The sequence below is a fragment of the Mirounga angustirostris genome, unplaced genomic scaffold (assembly GCF_029215605.1).
Source record: "Mirounga angustirostris isolate CCGP_5_RB_7025 unplaced genomic scaffold, mMirAng1.0.hap1 SCAF_3, whole genome shotgun sequence".
Lineage (NCBI taxonomy): Eukaryota > Metazoa > Chordata > Mammalia > Carnivora > Phocidae > Mirounga > Mirounga angustirostris.
Genome location: NW_026991711.1, coordinates 162,691,681 through 162,718,324, shown reverse-complemented (window position 1 = coordinate 162,718,324; position 26,644 = coordinate 162,691,681). Strand labels below are relative to the sequence as shown.

General features: G+C 40.5%; 1 protein-coding gene across 1 annotated transcript in view; it reads right to left on the bottom strand.

Annotated features, from left to right (window-relative positions):
• Positions 1-24,947, bottom strand: part of BMPR2 (bone morphogenetic protein receptor type 2) — a 192,061-nt gene extending 167,114 nt beyond the window's left edge. The window contains exon 1 of the mRNA XM_045868190.3: positions 23,610-24,947. Coding sequence (XP_045724146.1) covers positions 23,610-23,685 — 76 coding nt within the window. The 5' untranslated portion in view covers positions 23,686-24,947. The remainder of the gene's footprint in view (positions 1-23,609) is intronic.
• Positions 24,948-26,644: the final 1,697 nt, after the last annotated feature.

Below are 26,644 nucleotides of genomic sequence, written 5' to 3'. Positions count from 1 at the left end.
AAGAAGTTATCAGGAAAAAAAAGTTGGATAGCTAGTCAAAATTATCCCAAGGGCACCTGGGTGGCTTAGTTGTTTAAGTAACCAACTCTTGATTTCAGCTCAGGTCATGATCTCGGGGTCCCGGGATCAAGCCCTGTGTCAGGCTCCTTGCTCAGTGGAGAGTCTGCTTGAGGATTTCTCTCCCCTTCCCTCTGGCCCTCCCCCTCCCAACATGTGTGTGCATGCTCTCTCTCTCAAATAAATAAATAAATCTTTTTAAAAAATATTATCCTAAAATTAAGGGGAAAGGGTAAGGTCTTTTCCCTATTAAGACAAATTTGCATGGCGCCTGGCTAGCTCAGTTGGAAGAGCAGGTGACTTTTGATCTCAGGGTCATGAGTTTGAGCCACACTTTGGGTGAAGAGATTACTTAAATAAACAAACTTAAAAAAAAAATTCACATAAATTTTAATTATTAGACTACTTGATCTCATGGTCATGAGTTTGCGCCCCATGTTGGGGGTACAGAGTACCAAAAAAAAAAAAAAAAGAATTAACATTCAGCCTATATTCAAAACTAAGCTACAGTATTATAAGTCAAGATGGTGACACAAAAAAGGTGCAATAGGACTCCCAAAGTTAATGTATAGGGTGCTGGTTATATGCACATTTTTACACTGTGAAAATTCCTCTGAAAATTCATCATGCTATGTACTTAGGGTTTATACAATTAACCATATATCTTAAAAAGTCAAATATAGATAGAATTTGGTGCTTAAAAGCTCATCTCCAATTTATTTGGACTTAATTGTCTTTATGAGTCTATAACCTTTAATATGTAAAATAACCCTTATTTTTCAAAATTAAAGTTCTAAGAAATGAATAATGCTGCTGTTCCCCCCCAAAAGGTACTAATTTATAAATAATTCCCTTAATTCAAGATAATTTGTTTAAAGATTTTATTTTTAAGTAATCTCTACACCCAACGTGGAGTTTGAACCATAACCTTGAGATCAAGAGTCACATGCTCTACTAACTAAGCCAGCCAGGCACCCCAATTCAAGATAATTTTTTAAAGGATAAACTTCCCATAGAGAAAATAAGAAAAGAACTTTAATATACTGGGAAACTGCAGAGAGTAGAAAAGCTTCTTCTGGGAGACTAAAAAGAAAAACTGATGGAAAACCTTTCTTTAAATGTACACTCTGTATATCTCCTAGTTTTAAAATTTTTAAATAATAGAAAACAGAGCCACTTATACTACATAGCTTGTGAATGTTTAAGTATCTACAAATTAAAATAGTAAACTGCGGGGGCACTTGGGTGGCTCCCAGTCAGTTAAACATCTGCCTTCGGCTCAGGTCATGATCTCAGGGTCCAGGGATCAAGCCCAGCAACAGGCTCCCTACTCAGCAGGGAGTCTGCTTCTCCCTCTCCCTCTGTCCCTGCTCCTGCTCTCTCTCTCTCTCTCTCTCATGCATGCTCTCTCTCTAAATAAAATCTTGGGGTGCCTGAGTGGTTAAGATGGTTGAGCATCTGCCTTCGGCTCAGGTCATGATCTCCAGGTGCTGGGATCAAGCCCCATGTCAGGCTCCCAGCTCAGTGGGGAGTCATCTTTTCCCTCTCCCTCTGCCTCTCTCCCTGCTTGTGCTCTCTCTGTTTCTCCCTCTGCCTCTCTCCCTGCTTGTGCTCTCTCTGTTTCTCTCTCTCTTAAATGAATAAAATCTTTAAAAAATAAAAAAACAAAATATTTTTTAAAATAATATGGTATTTTTTAAAACAGAAATGAGAATATTTCATCTACTCATGGACATAAAATCTTTATTTAATTTAAATTCCACCCTAATTCTAACCCCAATTATTCCATTCTCCTATGGAGCTATCACTCTACTGTAAGACACTTCACTGGTGAGGTGCCTGAGTGGCTCAGTTAAGCATCTGCCTTCAGCTCAGGTTATGATCCCAAGGTCCTGGGACCGAGCCCCACATTGGGCTCCCTGCTCAGCGGGGAGTTTGCTTCTCCTTCTCTCTCTGCCCCTCTCCCGTGCTCATGCTCTCTCTCGCTCTAGCTCAAATAAATAAATAAATCTTAAAAAAAAAAAAAAAAGACGCCTTCACTGGTGAAACTGTTATTGCTCATAATTGGAGGTCTAATTAGAAGATTTTTGGTTGAGGGGGCACCAGCTAGCTCAGTCAGTACAGCATGCAACTCTTAATCTTAGGGTCATAAATTCAAGCCCCACATTGAGTACAGAGCTTACATTAGAGACTACAGTCATGCCAACTTTATTCTAGAGTCCGAGTATGAAAACTAGCAGCCTCCAATATTATTTGAAAGTAAGTAAGGCACCTGGGTGGCTCATTTGGTTAGGGGACTGCCTTCAGCTCAGGTCATGATCCTGGAGTCCCGGGATCGAATACCCCATCGGGCTCCCTGCTCAGCAGGGAGTCTGCTTCTCCCTCTGACCCTCCCCACCTCTCATGCTCTCTCTCTCAAATAAGTAAATAAAATCTTTAAAAAAAAAAAAAAGTAAGTAAGGATGAGAAGAGTTGCACAAGCAAAAAACTACTTGTGATATGGAGGGAAAAGAAGACTATCAACAAAAAACAACAAAAATCTCAAAGCTTATGTGGGGAAAAAGATCACCTGTACTTTAAATAAGAATACAAATGAGACATGACCCAAGTCTTCAAGCATTGCAATAATAAGCCTCTTAAGAACAGGACAAACAGGAAAGTCCTCATCTACAAAGGGCCGTATGACTAGGAATTATCCTTGTAGTCTGTATTCTCTGCATCATAAAGGGAATCCAGGGGGATGGGCTCTACCCTTATTCTTTGAATTATTACTTGAGGCAAAATACTTTCCATGTTTACATTCTTTCAATAAATAAAAAAGTACAGGGGTGCCTGTGTGGCTCAGTCGTTAAGCATCTGCCTTTGGCTTGGGTCATGATCCCAGGGTCCTGGGATCGAGCCCCACATCAGGCTCCCTGCTCGTCAGGAGGCCTGGTTCTCCCTCTCCCACTGCCTGCTTGTATTCCCTCTCTCACTGTGTCTCTGTCAAATAAATAAATAGAATCTTTTAAAAATAAATAAATAAGTACAGATAACACTAACACATATTTGTAGAGTACTTACTGAAAACTTTATATAATGTAGATCTCTAAAATAAACATTTGAGGGAAAAAGTTTTTAAAACTAACTGAACTATATATTCTATATCCAAGAAATAATCCTTGATATTTAAAAATCAATATATCACAGAAGTAGGTGTGTAATGATACCACCATGTTACTTGACAGTACTAGAGGGCAAAATCCAACATGCCACCACCCGTGTCCATCTTGACTACTACAACTGCCTAACCAGACTTCTTGTTTCCCCGATAGCTCCTCTATTATCCTTTTCTATCTACAAGTGAAATTATCTTTGAAATGAAAATTAGATCATGAAATTACCCTGCTTAAAATCTTTCAATAGCATTTCCCATTATCTCAGAATAAAATCCAAATTCTTCATCTTTATACCATGGCCTAAAAGGCCTCACATGATTCAGTTCCTGCCCACCTATCTAAACTTTAGTCACGCATCTCTCTCCCTAGCTCACTATACTTCAGCCACACCAGTCTCCTCTCTAATCTTAGAAAATACAAACCTCTTTCCCACCTCCCAGCCTTTGTACTTTCTGTTCCTCTACCTGGAATGCTCTTCCTGCCACTATTCACATATCAAGCTCATTTTAATTCTTCAAACGTCACCTTGAAAGGAAGCCCTCACTGACCCATTAATTAAAGTGGCCGTCCCCATTTATCCTCTAATATAACCCTGTGGCATATATCATAATCTCTAATTATCTACTTACTACTCACTTATGATCTGTCTTCTCAACAAATATGTAAGTGCCATTTGACACCTTGTTCATAGCTATAAGACACTATGACATTCTTTTAACCTAACCTAATCTTCATAAATACAACATGTAAAAGCTAGATTACAGAATGTAAGTGTTCCTACTATTGTGGTCAATATCTCCTTATATTAAACAGTGTTCAAATACAAGACGACATAGAAAAGAATATTTAAAAAATCAGCAGGTGAGTGCTTTATCTCGATTCATTTCATGGGTGTTACAAACTTGCCTTCTTGTCCTTAAATTTATAAGGTCTCCACACTTACTTTAACTACTTCCCTATAGAAAAGCACTAGAATCAGTTGCCTCCCTGGGATGGCTAAATGGCCTCCTTACCTCCTTCATTAAGTGTACTTGGCAACATTAGGTGCATTACAGCATATAATTTGCTTCACATACAGCCCTTTTTTAATAGCCAGTTTTTTTCATATGTAATTAGAAAAGAGCTGAATGAGAAATTTCCCCAAAAACATTGCAAAATAAAATCTCTAAAGATGACAATATGAAGAGGCATTTTCAATTTAAATTATCTATATTTTTCTCCATAGAAATGTAGTCATAGGGGCGCCTGGATAGCTCAGTTGGTTAAGCATCTGTCTTCGGCTCAGGTCATGATCCCAGGGTCCTGGGATGGAGCCCCGCATCAGGCTCCCTGCTCAGCAGAGAGCCTGCTTCTCTCTCTGCCCCTCACCCTGCTTGTGCTCTCTCTCTCACTCCCTCTTGCTCTCTCTCTCAAATAAATAAAAAATTAAAAAAAAAATGTAGGGCGCCTGGGTGGCTCAGTTGGTTAAGCGACTGCCTTCGGCTCAGGTCATGATCCTGGAGTCCCAGGATCGAGTCCCGCATCGGGCTCCTTGCTCAGCAGGGAGTCTACTTCTCCCTCTGACCCTCCCCCCTCTCATGCTCTCTCTCTCTATCTCATTCTCTCTCAAAAAAAAAAAAAAAATGTAGTCATTTTCTACAGACTCATTTCCTCTTACTACTGTGATCTGTTTAAATGAGATTAGAGATTTTAAAAATTCTTAGGTTTAGTGAAACATGGAGTATTTTTTTAGGGGATAAGTTACTTAGTGACCTTGCTCCCAATCTTAGTATACTAGATGTAAGATATCATTAAAAAGTTTCTTGCTGAAGAAAACTATAAGCACTCACATCAAGGAAATATATTGTTGTGGCATCTGTAAAACCCCCAAAATTCAAGCAGACAGTAACTATGATAAACCATTTAATATGTATATTACCTAATAATTAAAATAGGGTTTCCTCCCCTGCATCTCTTTTTGACATCCCCTGCTTTATCATTTGATATTCAGTTAAAGTGTTCCTCTTATCTGATTTAAATGTTGTAGTCAAATAAAATAGATGTGACTAGATATCCCCAAAACTCCCAACTGTCAAGAATAAATGTAGTGGGACAAATGTAGCTATAAATGCAACCATAAATAGTATCAGTAAGCTCTTACATGCATATCTCTATTCTGGACCGCTATTTTTATTGCTACCTCCTTAGTCAATTATACTCCCCTCGCAACTCTTTCCCCACAAAAGGATGATGCCATTTGCCAGATCTCACAAGTCTTCAGAGCTGAGTACAGCAGCTGAGCCAATCTTAAATAAAGCAGAATAAATACACACCAAATAACTTCAGCCTTCATCACCACCCAGCTCATCCAGGGGCTCAGAAGGATAAGTGTCAATCATATCTAAAACTCAGTGGCCATAGGAATGACAAAGGATTATTCAGGCTGAATTTTCCCCTCCTCTTCTTTTGTACAGTCTAGCCCACTTGACTAGGCCTCTCAGCCTCTGTCCCTGCTCCTTAGGATTGGCTCACACCTGTGTTTACCACACATTTGGTCACTATGCCTTGGCCACCTGGCTGCTCTTCTAGGAAATAGTCCATAATCAGAACAATTCCCGTACCCCAACCTCAGGAACTGTGAACTCTATTACACTCCTGTCCAGTCACAATGACTTATCCATTGCCCAAATTATTAGCATCACTGCCCATACACATTCTGTGTATCTTATTTCAAATTTAGATTTTTTTAACCCAATCAGCAGTTGAGCATACACCATTGTGTGCTCCTGTCCTATAACAGAGTAAGTATGTCAAATATTGGGACCACATTTCATACTATTCTAGACCCTAAAACAGTTAAGATATACATATTCAATGAATACATGCTAACTTAGAAACAGAGTTAATAGATCAAGCAGCAATAGTCTCTCTGATAATGAATCAAATAGTCTTATCATACAACTGAGTGAAGATGTTGATTTTCCCTAACTTTATTACTTTGTGGGGAACAAGTCATGAAATTTCAAAGTTGAAAGCCACCTCAATGTGATTGATTCTCTTTTACAGCATAAAAACATCTTGAGAGGAAATACGATTAAAAGTAGAGACTTTCATTTGTGCCACAACTAAAAAAAAAAAAAAGACTAGAGACTTTCAGGGGTGCCTGGGTGGCTCAGTTGGTTAAGTGACTGCCTTCGGCTCAGGTCATGATCCCAGGGTTCTGGGATCGAGCCCCGCTTCTCCCTCTCCCACTCCCCCTGCTTGTGTTCCCTCTCTCGCTATGTCTCTCTCTGTCAAATAAATAAATAAAATCTTAAAAAAAAAAAAGAGTAGAGATTTTCGGAGACCAAGTCCGTGGCCTGAATTCCAGTTCTGCCACTTTCTATGTGTATGGTTTTAGGTGATTTATTTAACCTCTATGCACCTCAGTTTCCTTATCTATGAAAAAATAATACCTATGTCACAAAGCTGATATCAGAATCATATGAAATAAAGTAAAAAACTTACCACAATGCCTGTCAAAAAGAGGCACTCAATAAATAATTTAATAAGTAATCTCTAATTATTAGAAGTATACACCATAGGGGCGCCTGGGTGGCTCAGTAGTTAAGTGTCTGCCTTCGGCTCAGGTCATGATCCCAGGGTCCTGGGATCAAGCCCCACATTGGGCTCCCTGCTCAAGCGGGAAGCCTGCTTCTCCCTCTCCCACTCCCCCTGCTTGTGTTCCCTCTCTCGCTGTCTATCTGTCAGATAAATAAATAAAATCTTAAAAAAAAAAAAAAGTATACACCATAAACTATGTAACTACTTAATCTCTGTAGTCTGTTTCCCTAATTCTAAAATAGGAGAAATGCCTACCTTTCAGCTATTTTTTTAGACTTTTTTAGATTTATTTATTTATTTGAGAGAGAGAGAGCACGGGTCGGTGGGGGAAGAGAGGGAGAAGCAGACTCTCCACTGAGCAGGGAGCCCAATGCAGGGCTCAACCCCAGGACCCCGAGATCATGACCTGAGCCAAAGGCAGATGCTCAACTGACTGAGCCACCCAGGTGCCCACAGCTATTTTGATTACAGAAAAATATCTGTAAAAACACTGCACTGAACACACAGTAGACATTCATAAAGAGGGATGTTAGTTATTAAACAACAGCTATTTCTCTTTTTCTGTTATTCTCAGTAGCATCTAATACAGTTCTCTGTATTTTATTACTTTACTAATGTAACATATTTTTTGGAAAATCTTTTATACAACATGTACCTTTAAACAATAATTCATTAGTTGCAGAAATTCACTGCTTCTCCAACACAATTCTCAAGATAATTACTGAGGCCATGACTCAGTTGAATCTCACAGGAATCTCTCTCCAAACACCCTAACTAGATACCACCTTTCAAACAATAAATTCTCTAATTAGTGACCTAAATGAAATGGGCTGGAAAGATTTCAGGAATCAGCTCACCTAAGCCACAGTATGATAAATGCAACCTACAGTAATTTTAGTACTCCTAACCGTATTAACTTACCTCTGATATTATCATTTATTGAATTATTCAGAGTTCTCCTTTCAAATATAATTCTTTGCTTTAAGTAATAGCTCCCAAACTTTACAATATCAAAGCTACTGTATAAAAATGTCTGAATTCACAAACCCTAAAGGAGCTTACACAATTGAAGAATGGTACGCTTCTTTGGAGCCCACACCAGTACAAAGATCAAAGAAAGGCAAGGGTAAAAAGGCCAGGCCAAGCTGAGACAGTTTGGGTGGAGAGTGAGAGACAATAGAAGAGGAAATAAATTAAATTTTTACTTAAGTAAAAGTAAACTTTTACTCCCTCCTCCCTGAGACTTCCCCCTATTCTGCCCCTTTACCTTTGGCTACCACTATTCTTTCCTACCTCTGTACACGCCCTGTGAAATATGACCACTAGAATGGACAACTAGGATGACAAAAGTGTTCCAGATAATGTTACGTACTTCCATACACCAATTGCAGAGAACAGGTTCTAACTCAAAGTTGTTCTACATAAATTAAATGAATCCACATGCTCAAGCATTTTAAGCCATTCATATTAGTCATCTATTTATTTATTTGATACTCCCTCAATTTTTATAAGCTAGAAAACCAAACCACCAAGATTCTTAGAAATTTTTTTTAAATTTTATTTATTTATTTGACAGAGAGATAGACAGAAGAGCACAAGCAGAGGGATTGGCAGAGGGAGAGGGAGAAGCAGGCTCTGCACTGAGCAGGGAACCCGATGCGGGACTCGATCCCAGGACCCTGAGATCATGACCTGAGCCGAAGGCAGACGCTTAACCATCTGAGCCACCCAGGCGCCCGATTCTTAGAAATTTTTAAATTAAAATAATAGGTAAGGCTCTAATTGAGAGCTAAAAATGTCTGGTTTCCATGCTCAGGCATTTTAAGCAACTGATATTAGTCACCTATTTACCATGACAAGCAAAAAATCTATTATGACATGTTAACAGAAGTATATTTTATATATTTCAAATTAACTGTCCCAAATGATGGTTTTCAGTGAAATTCAGTGATTAAAAGACAATTTGGTCATTAAAAGATAATTCAGTGAGGGGTGCCTTGGTGGCTCAGTCAGTTAAGCATCCAACTCTTGGTTTCAGCTCAGGTCATGATCCCATAGGCGGTGAGATCAAGCCCCACGTGTGGCTCCACACTCAGCAGGGAGTCTGCTTGAAGATTCTCTCCCTCTGCTCCTCTCCCCATTCACACGCACACATCACAGGTGGGCACTCTCTCACTCTCTAAAATAAATAAATAAATCTTAAAAAAAAAAAAGACAATTCAGTGAATTCAGATGTAATTCAATGATTAAAAGACAACTTGGCTATATACCAAGTAGTAGAGCACAGCCATGAAGAGCACAGGCTATGTCTATATTCCAGCTCTATTAGCTATGCTGCCTTGAGCAAGTTTCTTAATCTCTCTGTGCCTAAAAGTCCTCATCTGCAAATGAAGAAAATAACAATATCTATTTCATACAATTATTATGAGTTAATATATATACAACACCAAGAATAGTTCCAGGTGGATTATCTAAACACAGGAAAAAAAAACAAAACCCTATAGACCTACCTACCATAAGAATTTTTGGTAATTGTGGATATGGTAAAAGCTTTTCTAAGATAACACAAAATCCAGATGTTATAAAGGAAAAAAATAAACAATTCTAATCATATAAAATCATATATATAAATATCACCTTCAAATACATAAGAAAAACAAATCATTAGAAAAATTAATCTTTGATATATAAACAGGTAATTCAGAAAAATATAACTAGCCAATAACCATATGAAAAGAAGCTCAGCTTCACTAATAATTAAAGAACTGCAAACTGAACTTGCTTTGGCAAAAACTGAAAAAATATTATAAAGCATTTGGAAGAGGTATAAGAAAATGAAAATTTTGGATGCACCTGGCTGGTTCAATCGGTGGAGCATTATGGTTCGAGACCCACATTGGGTGCAGAGATTACTTAAAAATAAAATCTTAAAAAAAGAAAATACCTTTTAAAAAAAAGGAAGAAAGAAAATGAAAACTCTGATATACTAGTGGTGGAAATGGAAAGTGGTACAATATTTTGGGGGGGGAATTTAAAAGTTCATACCAAATTTTAAATGTGCAAACTTTGACCAAATGATTTTACTTCTAGAACTAGCCTACATGATTAATAACAAAAATCTGTGCATGATATATATGATTCTAACTGTATTTAAAAAACAAACTCTAGGGCGCCTGGGTGGCTCCGTCGTTAGGCCTCTGCCTTCGGTTCAGGTCATGATCCCAGGGTTCTGGGATCGAGTCCCACCATCGGGCTCCTTGCTTGGCGGGAAGCTTGCTTCTCCCTCTCCCACTCCCGCTGCTTGTGTTCCCTCTCTCACTGTGTCTCTCTCTGTCAAATAAATAAATAAAATCTTTAAAAAAAAAAACAAAACACAAAACTCTAATTATACAGATGTTTATTTACAGTGCATACAAAAAAGTATGAAATATTATCCACCAAACTATTAACACTGATTACATCCAGGGAACAGCATTAGAGAAAAAATAAAGAGGGAATGGATTTTTTTATTTTCTCTACTTCATTATCATAAATCCATTTTTACAATGATCTTCTATTACAACATTGGGACTCTAAAAAACAGAAAGATTTTTAAAAGAAATAAAGTCAAAATCTGAAAGCCATAACACATCTAAAAATATAAAGCAAAGCTAACAAAAGTTTATCTTATTACTTCCCACAGTCATCATTGGTCCTGTTTCCCAAATTCCTTTTCTAGATACTTGGAAAAAGCACAGTTCCTAGAGGTTAGGGGAGACTATATAGTGGGTTTTAAGTGGAAGTGATGTGCCAGAGCATGTAACTGCCATGAAAGATGTTCTTATACTTTTACCTCTGGCACTGCAACCATCAACTTTCAAGATGGTGGCAATCCATTAACCCAGAGTCCTGAATGATGAGAATACCCCCACCAGTCTTCAACGGACATACAGTATGAGCAAGAAATAACCACTGCTGTTCTAGAATAACCTAGCCTAGCCAAGTGATATGCTTCCAAAAACCATGCCTCAACACACTAGCTTTTAATTGCAAATAACTAGAATTTAAATCTATTTTCAGATAATGAATTTAACCTATTTCCATTAATCTATCATTTCATTAATATAAAGCCTATCAGCTGCTGAGTGTACAAATCTGAGTTTAGTTTAAATCTAAGACTACTGCCTTGCTCTCGGAAGAAGGACTTAGCAGCAAGGATCAGTAAAACTGAATTTCTCATAAACTTAAGAAAATGGACAAAACAATGATTCTTACAGAAGAGCTGGATAATAGTTGGTGCTAAAAACTAAACTGAATTTATAGATTAACATTTTTAACAGCATTTCATCAAGCTAACACATTGGTTTAGCCAAAGGAAAAATATCCCAGAAAAGTTCTCTCTCACAAAAAAGCTTTGCTTAATAAGCAACATGAATAATATTTATCTCATTATCATTTGACTGTTTTTAATCTTGCTTTCATGTCACCACAATATGGCCCTTTGAGCAGTAACTAAATTTAAAAGTTACTCTTCACACTAGACTGGCCCATAGGGATTCTAATCACTAACAACAGATGGAAACCTTAAAAACTTATCCTCAACTAAATATGTCATCATCATTCTTGATCTAACTGGCGCTCCTTTCCAAAACTGAAGCTTTGAATCTTTCATGAAAATGTTTATTATCCGGGGTGCCTGGGTGGCTCAGTCAGTTAAGCAGCTGCCTTCAGCTCAGGTCATGATGCCAGTGACCATGTTAGAGAAAAGAGAGGCTACTGAAAAATTACAAGCAAGAAAAATCGTGGCTTTTAAATTAACATGGTACCCACAGAGGTGGTAAGAGTAGTCAGACTCTATATATATTTTGAAGGTAGGGCCAACAGTTTTTACTACCAGAGTGGATGTGAGTGTTAAAAAAGAAAGAGAAGAAACAAGGATATCTTCAATTTTTGGCCTGAACAACTTGAATGACAGACATTTGCTGAGTTGGGAAAGACTATGGGAGGAAAAGGCCTATAGAAGCAGCTCAGGGACACATTAAGTGTGAGATAAATATCAAACACTTAAGTGGAGATGCTGAATACACAGTTGGCTATCTGCAACAGGATTTCAAGAAAAGAGGTTTGGGATGGAAATAAATTTGAAACTTGTTAACCTCTATGTGTTACTTTTAAAGCCATGAGAATGGATGAGATCACCAAAGGAGAAGGTGTATACAGAGAAAAGGAAAGGTCCAAGGACTGACCAACAGAACTGAATTGGAAATCCAGAAATAAATCTATACATCTGTGGCCAACTGATTTTTTTTTTTTAAGAGGGCAAATCCAGGGCGCCTGGGTGGCTCAGTCGTTAAGCGTCTGCCTTCAGCTCAGGTCATGATCCCAGGGTCCTGGGATCGAGTCCCACATTGGGCTCCCTGCTCGGCGGGAAGCCTGCTTCTCCCTCTCCCACTCCCCCTGCTTGTGTTCCTGCTCTCGCTATCTCTCTCTCTGTCAAATAAATAAATAAAATCTTTAAAAAATAAAAAAGAGGGCAAATCCATTCAAGGAGGAAAGAATAGTCTCTTCAACAAATAGTACTGGCACAACTGGATTTCCACATGCAAAAGAATGAAGTTGGATCTCTATCTCACACCATAATAAAAATTAACTCAAAATGGATCAATGACAGGGGCGCCTGGGTGGCTCAGTTGGTTAAGTGTCTGCCTTCGGCTCAGGTCATGATCCCAGAAGCCGGGGATCAAGCCCTACATCAGGCTTCCTGCTCAGTGGGGAGTCTTATACAATGTTACATATCAATTATATCTCTATAAAAGTAAATTCAACCACTGTGGAAAATAGTTTACTGGTTCCTCAAAAAAACTAAACACAGAATCATTACCATATGATTCAGCAATTGCACTCCTGGGTATACACCCACAGGAATTTAAAGCAGGGACTGGAACAGATATTGTACACCAATGTTCACTGCAGCCAAAAGGTGAAAACTCAAGTGTCCATCAACAGGTGAATGGATAAACAAAATGTGGCATATATATACAATGGAATATTATTCAGCCCTAAAAAGCAATGAAATTCTGACACATGCCACAACATGGATAAACTCTAAAACATTATGCTAAGCAAAATGAGCCAGTAACAAAAGGACAAATATTATATGATTCCACTTACATGAAATATCTAGAGTAGGCAAATTCATAGAGACATAAAATAGTTTAGAGGTTACCAGGGGCTGGGAGAAGGGGGAAAATGGGAGTTACTGCTTAATGGTTAAAGTTTCTGTTTGGGGTGATAAAAACATTTTGGTGACGCACATCAATGTGTGTTGCACCACACTGAGAATGCTATTAATGCCACTGAATCGTATACTTGAAAATGGTGAAAATGGCAAATATATGCTATACATGTTTTACCGTAATTTTTTTGAAGTTAATAATATACCAAAATAATGAATTGTACATTTTAAATGGGTAAATTGTATGATATGGGAATTATATCTCAGTAAAGCTGTTTTACAAAATTTACTAACCAGAAGTTAAAATGGCATTAATTAGATCTGATTTAGAATGTATGATGACTGAGTCAAAGGCTATGCTGAAACTGACGCTGGCATCGTTTACCTTAAAATTAAAACAATTTCTGACACCATTCACAAAAATAAACTCCAAATGGATTAAAGACATAAATGTGAGGCCTGAAACCATAAAAATCCTTGAAGAGAACATAGGCAATAACTTTGTTGACATCAGCCATAGAAACATTTTTCTAGATATGTCTCCTGAGGCAAAGAAAACAAAAGCAAAAATAAACTACTAGGACTCCAACAAAATAAAAAGCTTCTGAACAACAAAGGAAACAATTAACAAAACTAAAAGACAACCTACTGAATGGGAGAAGATATTTACAAATGACATACCCAACACAGGGTTAGTATCCAAAATATATTAAGGGCTTATACAGGGGCACCTGGGTGGCTCAGTTGGTTAAGTGTCTGCCTTCAGCTCAGGTCATGATCCCAGGGACCTGGGATCAGCTCCCGCGTCAGGCTCCCTGCTCAGCGGGGAGTCTGCTTCTCCCTCTCCCTCTGCTCCTCCCCCCTGACCTTGCTCTCTCTCTCTCAAATAAATAAAATAAAATCTTAAAAAAAAAAAAAGCTTATACAACTCAACACCAAAAAAAACCAAATAATTCAACTAAAAATGGGCAGAAGACATTAACATTCTTCAAAGAAGACATAGAGATGACCAAGAGACACATGAAAAGATGCTTGACATCACTCATCATCAGGAAAATGCAAATTAAACACATAATGAGATATCAACTCACAGCTATCAGAATGGCTAAAACCAAAAACACAAGAACCAGTGTTGGCAAGGATGTGGAGAAAAAGGAACCCTCTTGCACTGCTGGTGGGAATGCAAACTGGTGCAGCCACTATGAAAAACAGTATGGAGGTTCCTCAAAAAATTTAAAATAGGGGGCACCTGGGTGGCTCAGAGGCTAAGAGTCTGCCTTCGGCTCAGGTCATGATCCCAGGGTCCTGGGATTGAGCCCCACATCAGGCTCCCTGCGCGGGAAGCCTGCTTCTCCCTCTCCCACTCCTCAGCCTGTGTTCCCTCTCTCGCTGTGTCTCTCTCTGTCAAATAAATAAAATCTTTTTTTAAAAAAATTAAAAATAAGGACGCTTAGGTTGCACAGTCGGTTGAGCCCCGGACTCTTGGTTTCGGCTCAGGTTGTGATCTCAAGATCATAAGATGGAGCCCCACACTGGGCTCCGCACTGTGCAGAGTCTGCTAAAGTTTCTCTCTCCCTTTTCCTCTGCCCCTCCCCCCCATGCACTTGCTCACACATGCGCCCTCTCTCTAAAATAAATAAATAAATAAATCTTTAAAAAAATTAAAAATGGAATTACCATATGACCTAGTAATCCCACTACTGGGTATTTACCCAAAGAATACAAAAACCCCTAGTTAAAAAAGATATATGCACCCCTATGTTTATTGCAGCATTATTTACAATAGCCAAGAGATGGACACAGCCCAAGTGTCCATCCACAGATGAATGGCTAAAAATTGTATATGTACATGTGTATATGTGCGTATGTGTGTATGAATGAAATCTTGCCATTTGCAACAACAGAGATGGATTTAGAGAGTATAATACTAAATGAAGTAAGAGAAACACAAATACCATATGATTTCACTCATATGTGGAATTTAAGAAACAAAAAAAAAAAAAAGAAAAAGAGAGATAAACCAAAAAATAGACTCCACTATAAAGAACAGATGATTACCAGAGGGGACGCGGGAGGGGGCTGGGTGAAATAGGTGAAGGGGATTAAGAGTACACTTATCTTGTATGTTAATAAAAAGAAAAAAAAAAGAGTACTTATCTTGATGAGCACTGAGTAATGTATAGAATTGTCAAATCACTCTATTGTACACCTGAAACTAACATAACACAGTGTATTAACATACTAGAATTACAATAAAAAGTCAAAACAAAAGACAAGATTGTCTTTCGTCTTCTTAACTAAAAACTATTTAAAGTCTACTCTAAGGTCCTTTCCAACTCTAAAATTCTAGGATTCCAACTATTTTAAAAGCACCCTTTGTATTTAGTTATAGATTATTTTTATATTTTCATTACAGAATATCCATATAGTGCCTTTCTTTAGAACACTTTTGTGGTCCTAACTCAACATAATCAACATATAAAATGTATCTGCAAAAAATTAAATTACATTTCTTTCAAAGTAGTGCTTTTACCATTTCAGAATGCCCCAAAGTTTTCCCCAATCTAAGCTAAATTCAAAGTACTATATATATACTCAATAATAACCAAATATATCATTCAAAATGTTACACACTTACTAGTAACTAAGAATATCACTGGCTTTTCTCATACCATAAGCAAAAGTGCTAGAAATGCTGTATCATGCAGGCCAACCCTCTCACTTTATAATGAGGATACTGAAACCAAAAGAAGTGATATTCCCAAAGTGAACATCTGATGGTACCACTAGGAAGGAACTCAAATCTTTCTAGCTTCACCTGTTTGAGTTAGAAATCATCTACTTTCCAGAATAATTGAAGCCTGGGAGAGGAGTAACAATAAAAGAAAATCAACAAGGGAGAGGAGTAGCAATAAAAGAAAAGTACACTCAAGAAAATCTAAGGGAGGGGAGGCTGAGTGGCTCAGTCGTTAAGCATCTGCCTTCGGCTCAGGTCATGATCTCAGGGTCCTGGGATCAAGCCCCACATCGGGCTCCCTGCTCTGCGGGAAGCCTGCTTCTCCCTCTCCCACTCCCCTGCTTGTGTTCTCTCTTTCACTGTGTCCCTCTCCTTGTCAAATAAATAAATAAAATCTTTAAAAAGAGAAAATCTAAGGGAGATTTTTAAAAAAGAAGAAAACAACTTAGGGCGCCTGGGTGGCTCAGTCGTTAAGCGGCTGCCTTCGGCTCAGGTCATGATCCCAGAGTCCTGGGATGGAGTCCCGCATCAGGCTCCCTGCTCAGCGGGAAGCCTGCTTCTCCCTCTCCCACTCCCCCTGCTTGTGTTCCTGCTCTCGCTGTCTCTGTCAAATAAAATAAATTTTAAAAAATCTTTAAAAAAAAAAAAAGAAAACAATTTATGGAGAAGAGAGGATGGAGAAGATATATAACCAGAGAAATGCAAAGTCACTAAAGTCAGACAGGGAGAGTTTCAAGGAAGGGGTGACCAAAATTCTCAAATTAAGTAGAAAAGTCAAAGAGAACGAGATTGAAAAATCACTGGAGGGGTGCCTGGGTGGCTCAGTCCGCTTAGCGTCTGCCTTCAGCTCAGGTCGTGATCTCGGGGTCCTGGAATTGAGCCCCACATCAGGCCCCGTCCAGTGGGGAGTCTGCTTCTCCCTCTCTCTCTGCCCCTCCCGTCAGCTCCTGCTCATTCTCTCAAATAAATAATTTTTTTTTTTTAAAGTCACTGGATGGGGCACCTGGGTGGCTCAGTCGTTAAGTGTCTGCCTTCGGCTCAGGTCATGATCCCAGCGTCCTGGGATCGAGCCTCGCATCAGGCTCCCTGCTCCACAGGAAGCCTGCTTCTCTCTCTCCCACTCCCCCTGCTTGTGTTCCCTCTCTCGCTGTGTCTCTCTCTGTCAAATAAATAAATAAAAATCTTTAAAAAAAAATAAAAATAAAAAAAATAAAAGTCACTGGATAAGGCAATTAGGAAGTCACTGATGATCTAATATACATCATGAGACAAGTAAGTTGAGGATACAGAAGTCCAGAAGCGTTCACTGCTCTTTCAGAAAAGCTGGCAGGAAGACAGAAATAAAAGGAGGGTGGAGATCAGCTAGAAGACACACAGGAACAAAGTCTCTTTTCCTGTGTTGCAGAATACCTTCAGGAATTTCTCGTCCTGACGAATAGGCAGAAAATAAATAATACAATGCTAATAAGACTTGCAAAATACCTACCCTTGCTTCAAATAGCATGAAATCTAATTCCCTTTCAGAAATTAATACAGGCTATGGCATGAGATGTTTGGGGAAGGAGAGGTGGCCCTTGTTTTTCTTTGTATTCACCAACGTTTTAAAAAAAACCTTGAGCAAAGGAAGCACTAATAAATATTTGTTGACTGGACATTTTAGTTCTCCTTCCATATGTTATCTATCCTATTAATGCCCCCTACCCCTTGTCGCAGCTCCCATGAATGCATCTTGTAATAGAAACTGGGTCTGGTCAAACACCGTATTATGTGCAATTAACAGTAAGAAATAAATGTTGTGTTCTAACAGTTCTGATAAAGCAATGCATTTTAAAATGTTCATGTCAGGGGCACCTGGCTGGCTCAATTGATAGAGCATGTGACTCTTGATCTCCAGGTTGTGAGTGTGAGCCCCACACTGGGTGTAGAGATTACTTAAAAATAAAATCTTTAAAAAAAATTTTTTTAAATAAAAAAATGTTCATGTCATTTACCCACAGGCTTATTTCTAACCTCACACAGATGATACATAAATTATATATATATTCTTGTAATCCAGCAGTCTTAGTTGTCATACCCATCTCACAGATTTAAAAAAGCTTAAAAAAAAAACAAAAACAAAATCGAGTCTATTGTACCCAAAATTCTACTAGAGTCATCTTCGGCTCAGGAGGGGTGCCTGGGTGGCTCTAAAATGATTCAAAGACTAGATCATTTAAACACAAGAGGGAAATAATTTGGTAATATGGGAGTCTCTTCCACATGTGTAAGTACTATGCAAGACGGCCAAAATTCATGAATTCATACTTAATTTTTTTCTAGCAGATACCAATCAAATCAGAATATAATTCTTCTTTGGTAGATAGAAATTTAATATATGCAATTTATCCACCTGGAATGTTCCATGGCATATTAATTTGTAACTAAAACCAAATCAATGTTACCTAATCTAATTTAGTTTAGCACTATTTCTTTTTTTTTTTAATTTTTTTTTAAAGATTTATTTATTTATTTATTTATTTATTTGAGACAGAGAGAATGAGAGAGAGAGAGCACATGAGAGGGGGGAGGGTCAGAGGGAGAAGCAGGCTCCCCGCCGAGCAGGAAGCCCAATGCGGGACTCGATCCAGGGACTCCAGGATCATGACCTGAGCCGAAGGCAGTCGCTTAATCAACTGAGCCACCCAGGCGCCCCAGGACTATTTCTTTTACAAATATTTCATCAACAATTCTCAGGACGCCTGGGTGGCTCAGTCAGTTAAGCATCTGCCTCCAGCTCAGGTCATGATCCCAGGGGGAGTCTGCTTAAGATTCTCTCCCTCTCCCTCTGCACTCCCCCCACTCATGCACATGTTCTCTCTCTAAAATAAATAAAAATAAATCTTAAAATAAAATAAAATAAAATGCAAATTCCCAAACTCACTGTCCAGATACTCAGATTAAGTAGGCCTACGGTGGTTCCCATGAATCTGCATTTCAAACATAATCTAGTCCAATCCCACAATATTATAACTGAGAAAACTCTGTTGAGTAATCTGTTTACCCAGAATCACAGAGAATTTAGGTTTCATTAATTCATGACAGGAGTGTCCTTACTATACCACTTAAACTACTTTATAGTTGAAGAAATGGGAATAAAGAATAAATTACTAATAGATCATTTGAGTAAGTAAGCAATCTTAGAATACTTCCTGGCTCCAATTCTTTTTGATTATTCATTAATTTAGTATTTCTTAAACATCTTCTTCTATCTGCATGCAGTATGATAGATTACAAAACAGTTTAAGATACGAAGTCGGTCCTCAAGAAGCAATTATCAGTTAGGAGGACAAAGCAAATACATAAAACTGATATTCAAAAGCAAGGCAATATATGAGTAAGTGCCAAAATAAGTGGTATGGCCATTTATAAAATTAACTAATTTACACTGACTTCATCCTGTACCTTTTATAGTTAGAATCTACCCATCAGAAATCAATATTCAATTTCTTCTCTATGTTAAGAAAGTTGGTCTTTAGTGAAGGAAAGCTATTGTCCTTGTGTGAAATTAATCTCTGTCCCCATATTTCATATACACCAATATCAGTACCACCACATCACCCCACATGCCAGGATAGGCTTTTGTAGAGATCAAAGTTTGTATAATTTTTATGCAAAAGCCTAATTAAAAGTTTCGCCCTGTTCAAATGGTAAGAGAAACTCCTCTCCTGAACCATCTTCCTGATCATATGTGGTAGACTGAAGATCCCAATTCTTGATTTCCCAGCAATAGTATCACAAGTCCATATATTACCATGGCCTCATTATAGCCAGAGTGTACTTCACTACTCCTTGTCTTGGTCTTGGCCAAATGGGATGTCAGAGAAACAAGAATCTGAAAATGGCTGGTGGGACTGGGCTTGTCCTCTTGTACTTCTGCCATTGCCATGAAACAAGCTTCCCCCAGAGAGATGTTACCCTTCCCTCCAGCCTGGGCCCAAGAATGAGACAAATGGAGCAGAATAAATGCTTATTGTTGTATGTCACTATGATTTTGTGGTTACCAGCTATTATGCAGCAAAAGCTGACTGAATCACAATATTTTAAAAATCCAAACAATCAAGACTGATTATATAAATCAGTGGTCCTCAAACTTGCCTAAGGGAGAATCTTTCAGGTTTCCAAGTTTAAAAAAAGTATAGTTCCCAGAGAGATCCTTTCAGTACATCTAGACTATAGTGACAGAGATACGCATTTTATCAAAAACCACAGATGATGGGGCGCGCAGGTGGCGCAGTCTGTTGAGTGTCTGACTTCTGGCTTTGGCTCAGGCTGTGATCTCACGGTCATGAGATAGAGCCCTGCATCTGGCTCTGCACTCAGCACGGAGTCTGCTTAAGACTCTCTCTCCTTCTCCATCTGTTCCTCCTGCTCATGCTCTCTCTCTCAAATAAATAAATCAATTTAAAAAAAAAACAAAAACCCAGGCATCTGGGTGGCTCAGTCAATTAAGCATCTGCCTTCACCTCAGGTCATGATTCCAGGGTCCTGGGATGGAGTCCTGCATCTGGCTCTCTGCTCAGTAGGGGGCATGCTTCGCCCTCTCCCTCTGCCTGCCACTCCCCCTGCTTGTGCGGGCATTCTCTCCCTCTCTCTCTGTTGAATAAATAAATAAAAATCTTAAGAAAAAAAAAAAATCCACAGGTGACCCTGTTGCAGTGCCCACATGTTAAGAAATACAAAAATAAAAATTACTAAATTTCCAGTTCCCCAACAATATTTATTAACTTCAGTGCTCAAGAACCCTAACTAAATAGATGAATTTTCCTTTAGACAAATTTGTATTCCTAAAGAGATGTAAAACTGAAATCTAATCAAGGTAGGTGCACCTGGCTGGCTCAGTCAGCAGAGCATGCAACTCTTGACCTCGAGGTTGTGAGTTTAAGCCCCAGAGTTTACTTTAAAAAAAAAAAGAAGAAGAAGAAAGAAAAAAATCTAATCAAGTGAATTATTTCAAATGCAGGAAGATTCAACTGACAATGATGTCAGTCCAGCCATTAGACACATCTGAGCCAGCTAAGGAGGAGAACTATGATGTGATGCAGAATCCCGAGGTCCTTCAGATGCTCTGGAGAACCTTCCAGGAGTGAATCCCAACAAAGGGGCTGTTCGAAATGTCATGGGCTCCCCGGCCTCCCAGGCCACCAAGGATGGCAAGAAAGACAAGAAGGAGGAGGACAAGAAGACTAGAGGAAAGGGTAGCTGAGCCCGCTCAAGCGCCTGCACAGAATAGGGTGGGATATGGGGTTACATATGTTATCTGTTACCATTACAATCTAAATAAAGAGTGACAACTTTTTTTCCAAAAAAAATTTTTTAACAGAAGCTGATTCTGCAATAAGCATTGCATTGTATTATATCCTTTTATTAAAATTAAGAATTCATTTATAACCAAACAAGCACATTGTATTTTTTATAAATTCTAATTTTTTGCATACAAAATGTTCTTAGAATTAAGGAATCCAAGAACTAGACAGAGTAAGTGGGAGAGAGGGATTCAAAAGAAATAAAGGATTTATCCATGGCCCCCAAGAGGGATGTGATATCAACCAGTCTTCCAGTATTTTTTTCCTATCAGAAACATTATTTGCACCTATCTGGTTACATCACTACATCTATGTATCCCAAGTCCACAAAAGCTCTCTCTAGTCACCCTGCACCTAATGAAACTGTACTAGCCACTCCAATATTAGGCAAAGTTTTATACATTTAGAACCATGACATCTGCATAACCAGTGCTGAATGATGATCCTGTCAAGTGTCCCTACTTATTTTCAAAAGCTAATCTAGTAAAGGCACTACTCTATCTTATGTTCCCAATTAGAGTGAGCTGTTGTTACCATTAATGTGATAGGTAAGGGTACAGGCTATAATCCTGGCTCCACAATTTACTCTGTGGTGAGTGATTTAAATTCTCTGTACTTCACTTGCCCTCTCTGTAAAAGGAACATAATTAAACCTAGAGTACAGAATTGTCATGAGGATCAAATGAGAAAATACATGTAAAGCTAGTAGAATAGTTGCTGGCACAGAGCAAGCACTCAATAAACACTAGCTATTATTGTTATAGCTCTGAAACTCAGCTTCACAAATTTTGGCATCTGGTACTATGTGTAATACTAAAGAAAAAAAAGAAGACTAATACCACTTTAAGTAGTGATTCTTTCAATCCCTCCGTTTTAAAGGACATTATTCTATTTTATTTACCAAATACAAATTAAATGTATTTTTAAATCAATGTTCTTTCCCTTACTGTTATCAGTTCTGATCACAAAATGATAAGCCTGTAACTATAAATGAGAATCTACATTCTAAAAAGGTTAAGAATAACAAAGAACAATGCAAAGTCTGTGTTCTGAGATTTCTGCTCATAAAATGACTGCTTAAGCCTAAAGCCTTTTACTCTCTTCATATTTTACAGGAATCACAAGACTTACAGCAAGAGAATTTAAATAGCTAACACACTATAAAGAAACCTAGAAAAAACTGTTCATTTTTATCCCAAAAGGAATTGTGTTTAAGGATAATGAAATGCCAGTTTCAAAATACATTCAGTTCAAAAGTTCGAATTCTTTTAATACTACATAGATTTATCATAAACATAATAGACATTAATCAACCAATATCAAAGGCACTAAAGGAAACTTCAAATTTTCACTCAGAATTTTCCCAATGCATAGTTTTAAGGAAATAAGCAAGCAAACTCTGTGTCTAGCATAGCAATGAGAAATTTATTGAATGTGAAAAGTACACACTTGTATAAATTAAAAAAGTAATTGGAAAGCTGTTATATTGTCCTTTACTCAGTTTTAAATGCATAATCTATTTGGCCATCCTACACCAAACTTAAGAATTACATGTACAGTTCACTCCCAAAAATGTCTAAAAGCTTATCACCAAAAGACTGCTTGAAAAATAACTGTAAAAGAAATGAGGCTTTCTCTAAGGTGTCTGGGAACTAAAAAGAAAATATCCTAAGGAAAGGATGACTACCATTTCCCTTTAAGCTTAGTAAAATGTCAAAGAACTTTCAGGACTCAAATATGCTAGACATCTGATGTGAGGTAAAAGTTGTCTCAATGACAGGAACCAACAGATACCAGATGACTAAAATATAAAGTTATCGACAATACTTTCAAGCCCAATAGTAATTCCAAAAGCATATAAAATACGAGTGTATTTACGTTGAAAAGATGGAAATATAATTACCAAAATACTTTGGAACAAAATAATACTAACGGCAATAATTAACAATATCATACAACGTATTAAGAATCTCAAAGTTCCGGCTTACTGAACATTTATCCAATTCATTCGGTAACATTTCGGAATAATGAAAGTAACATGGATTCCCAAAGAATGATCTAAATCTAAAAATAAGGTTAAAGTGTGTGTTCTATAGTTGATGTTCTTTTTACTGTAAGCCAAATCAGCTTCTTTACGTTTAAAAAAAAAAAAATCTACAGCTCTGTTTCCAAAGATCTCATAATAGACACTGTTCATTGGCGATTAAAATATTATTTTTAATCCCTGCATTACCTCACAGCTAAAAATGTCAAGATACCACACCCAATATGTCTTTCCCCCCCCCCCCCGTGGGGGATGGGGAGGGGGGATATGGCAGTAGGGATTCGAAACTACACAAAACCCGGCAGGGTTATTTCCCTAGAAGGAACGGGAAAGGCGCGCAGGTACCGGACACGGTTCCCTCCACACTGACTGCGGGACGCGTCGCGAAGGGCGAGCGCAGGCCTCGGCCTCTGCGGGCTCCCTCGCCCGCCACCCGCTGGGGCAGCGGCCCGACGCGCCGCCCGGGGCTACTCACCGGCCGCAGTGCTGACCAGCAGGACGGTCCACAGGAGCGACGGCACCCACCGGGGCCGCTGCAGCGAAGCAGTCATCCCTGGGCCAGCCGAGAAGCAGCAGAGCAAAGAAATACGGAAAGTAAACACGGGCGGAGAGGTACGGCCGGGAGGCTGGTCCTCGCTCTCGTCTGACTTGTCCGGCCCGTAGGTATTACAATGCAGTTTGAAAGGACGAATGGCAGATGAGAGGACCTAGCTGCAGAGCTTTCATTCCGCTGCAGAAATTCCCTTCATTTCTCTCCCTCGCGGCTGGAGAGGTTCATTCGCCTAGGACGGGGTGCCTCGGCCACCCAAACTGAAGGCATGTCCGTGTGGAGAAGCAGGGAGAAAGAAAGCCCAGCGGTTATTTCCCTCGTAGTTTCACGATGTCAAAAAAATATCCAGGTCTGGGAGAAAACATATCCAGGGTGCAGGGGGCTGGAGAGCGGGGATTCGATGGCGGGGCTGAGGATCAGAACAAGTTCCCGACCGCCGCGAAGGGCGAAGCCGGGCGGGCGGCGGCGGCGCCCGGCCGCACGAGTCGCATCGCCCGTGGCTCCGGGAGGGCAGGATTCCTTTTTAAGTTTCGCTTCGGTGCTTCCTTCACTCGGATTTCGAGAACAACAAACCCCGTTCCTCGACTGAATCGAAAAAGGTGCCTGCCTCCATGGACAAACCCACACAGCCTTCAAGCCTTCGCCGAACAATCCTGCGCGGTTGTGCCAGGGCCCGGCCGGAGGGCTGAGGGGCAGTAGGAAGCGGGGGAGGGGAAGGGTCAGCAGGCAGGGCCCCGAGCTCCCCGAGACGGCGGGCGGAGAGGAGGTGCGGGGAGCTGCCCTTTCCAGCCCTCCCGGATTCGCTCCTCTCTCTCTCTCTCTTTATTGCGGCCGCTCGATCTTGCCTGAGGTAAATTCCACGAAGAAAAGCCTCGTCTTCTCCCGTCAATGGCTCCTGTGAGCGAATCACAACCCCCCCCCCCGAGGAAGCCGCTGCCGCTGCCGCCGCCGCCGCCGCCTCGTTCTCCCGCAGCTCTGGGCCCCGGGCGGAGCTCGGGCGTCGCGGGCCGAGGGCGGGGGGCGGCGGGAGGGCGGAGGTAGGTGGCTGGCTGAGGAGGGGGGTGGGCGACGGGGCGGCGAGACACCCCGCACCCCTCCGGGAAGCACTTCCAGTGGCTCCGAGCAGACCAGACACAAAGGGGGGAGTCGCCGCAGCTGCCAGTCTGCGGCGCTCCCGGTCACCGGAGTCGCCCCGCCTCCGCCGCCGCCTCCGCCTCCGCCTCCTCCTCAGTCTCCGGCTCTTCCCGGCCCTGTCTGTCTCGGGCCTGTGGTGCAGCGCGGGCGGCGGCGGCGGCGGCGGCGGCGGCAGCGGCGGCGGCGCGAGGAAGCCCGCACTGCGCCTGCGCGCTCGCGGCCCCGCCCGGCCCCGCCCCTCGCTCCCGGGCTAGCTGAGACGGACTCCGCGGCCCTCGCGTAGCGTGTCTCTCCGGGGCCGCCGAGGGCAGGGTGGGGCCGGCAGCGCGCAGTGGGCAGCAATGGCCTTTCTCCGTCGTACACGTAAACCTTCCATACGTGCACCTCGGGATCTGTGTATGTGTTTAAGAGAGAGCGGCCACATCTTTTGTCCAGCCTTGGCAAACTCCTCTGAGCTGGGTGATTTAGCCGCGGACTGAGGTGTCGCGGTCTCCTCCGGGACTCCTGGCGTAAAGCCTTGAGGGGCGGAACTGCCCTCGTTGTTTCTTGGGGCCGAGCCTACGTCTCCGTATCCCAAAGAATGCAGAAGAACCCTCCTTTCCCAGAACTGTAGACCTTGGCCTCCTCGGGCTCCCCTCACTGACTCAAACAAAAGCCGGAACTGGAAACACCAGCCTAAATGGATATTTTTGCTCTTATCGGTGTACTGCTTCTCTCAAGCGCCCATTACCGTAGCCCTTCTTAGCTGACAGAAATATTGGACCTTTGAAAGGATGCGAAGTCAGAGAGAAAACTCTTTTTTAAATTCCATACATTGTCCCGCTGTGTATGCGTCTCTGTCTTTGCCGCGCGGTTTCCACTTCGAGGGTGGGCCTTTATTCACAAAGGCTGTGGGCCTTAGGGGCTTTTTAGGACATGTGAAAGGAAAATTGCGGTGAGGAGTTGCTGCCCCAGAGCAAAGAATGACACGCACCCAAGGAAATGAAAAGGTCCTGTTGGTACCAAAGCTTCCTGGAAAGGATCTGTTTAGTCGGTTTTTCGAATTGCAAAAAACCCAAGCAACCAGGATAGGAGAAGGAATTCCTCCCCCACCCCCACCCCCGGCCCTGCAGGCTTTGCACACCTCCTGCGGGATCAGGTCGACTTGGGTGGGATTTTGCTGGGGAAAAGGGGAGAAAGTGACGTGCGTGGCGCCATGATCGGAAGTCTGTGTTTAATTCTTAACTGCCAGGTGGAAAAATTGCGTGGGAGGGCGATCTTCGAGGTGAAGTCTAGCCTTCCTTCTAATAAGAACAGTTATTCTGAAGGCTGGTTTGGCTGGTCTTTCATTGTGGGTAAGGTCAGTTCCAAAGACACATTCATACAAACACTCCTGAAGTCATACCCTTTATTTTCGTATCCAAGTCCCCTTTTATCTCTTTATCTGAACTTGATGTAAATAAACCTCCACATTCCTTAAACTAGTTGCTGTTATCATACTAAATATCTAGTATAATTACAGGTTTTGATAATACCAACCCAGGATTCTCAGACTCTTTTTAGTGGAAATATTTTTGTACTGTTTACCCTTCAGGCAGAAAGAAATATTTCTATATAGTAAAATCCCTTAAAAAGAAAAAAATTAGGGGCGCCTGGGTGGCTCAGTCGTTAAGCGTCTGCCTTCAGATCAGGTCATGATCCCAGGGTCCTGGGACCGAGCCCCACATTGGGCTCCCTGCTGCTCAGGAAGCCTGCTTCTCCCTCTCCCACTCCCCCTGCTTGTGTTCCCTCTCTCGCTGTGTCTCTGTCAAATAAATAAATAAAATCTTTTAAAAAAAAGAAAGAAA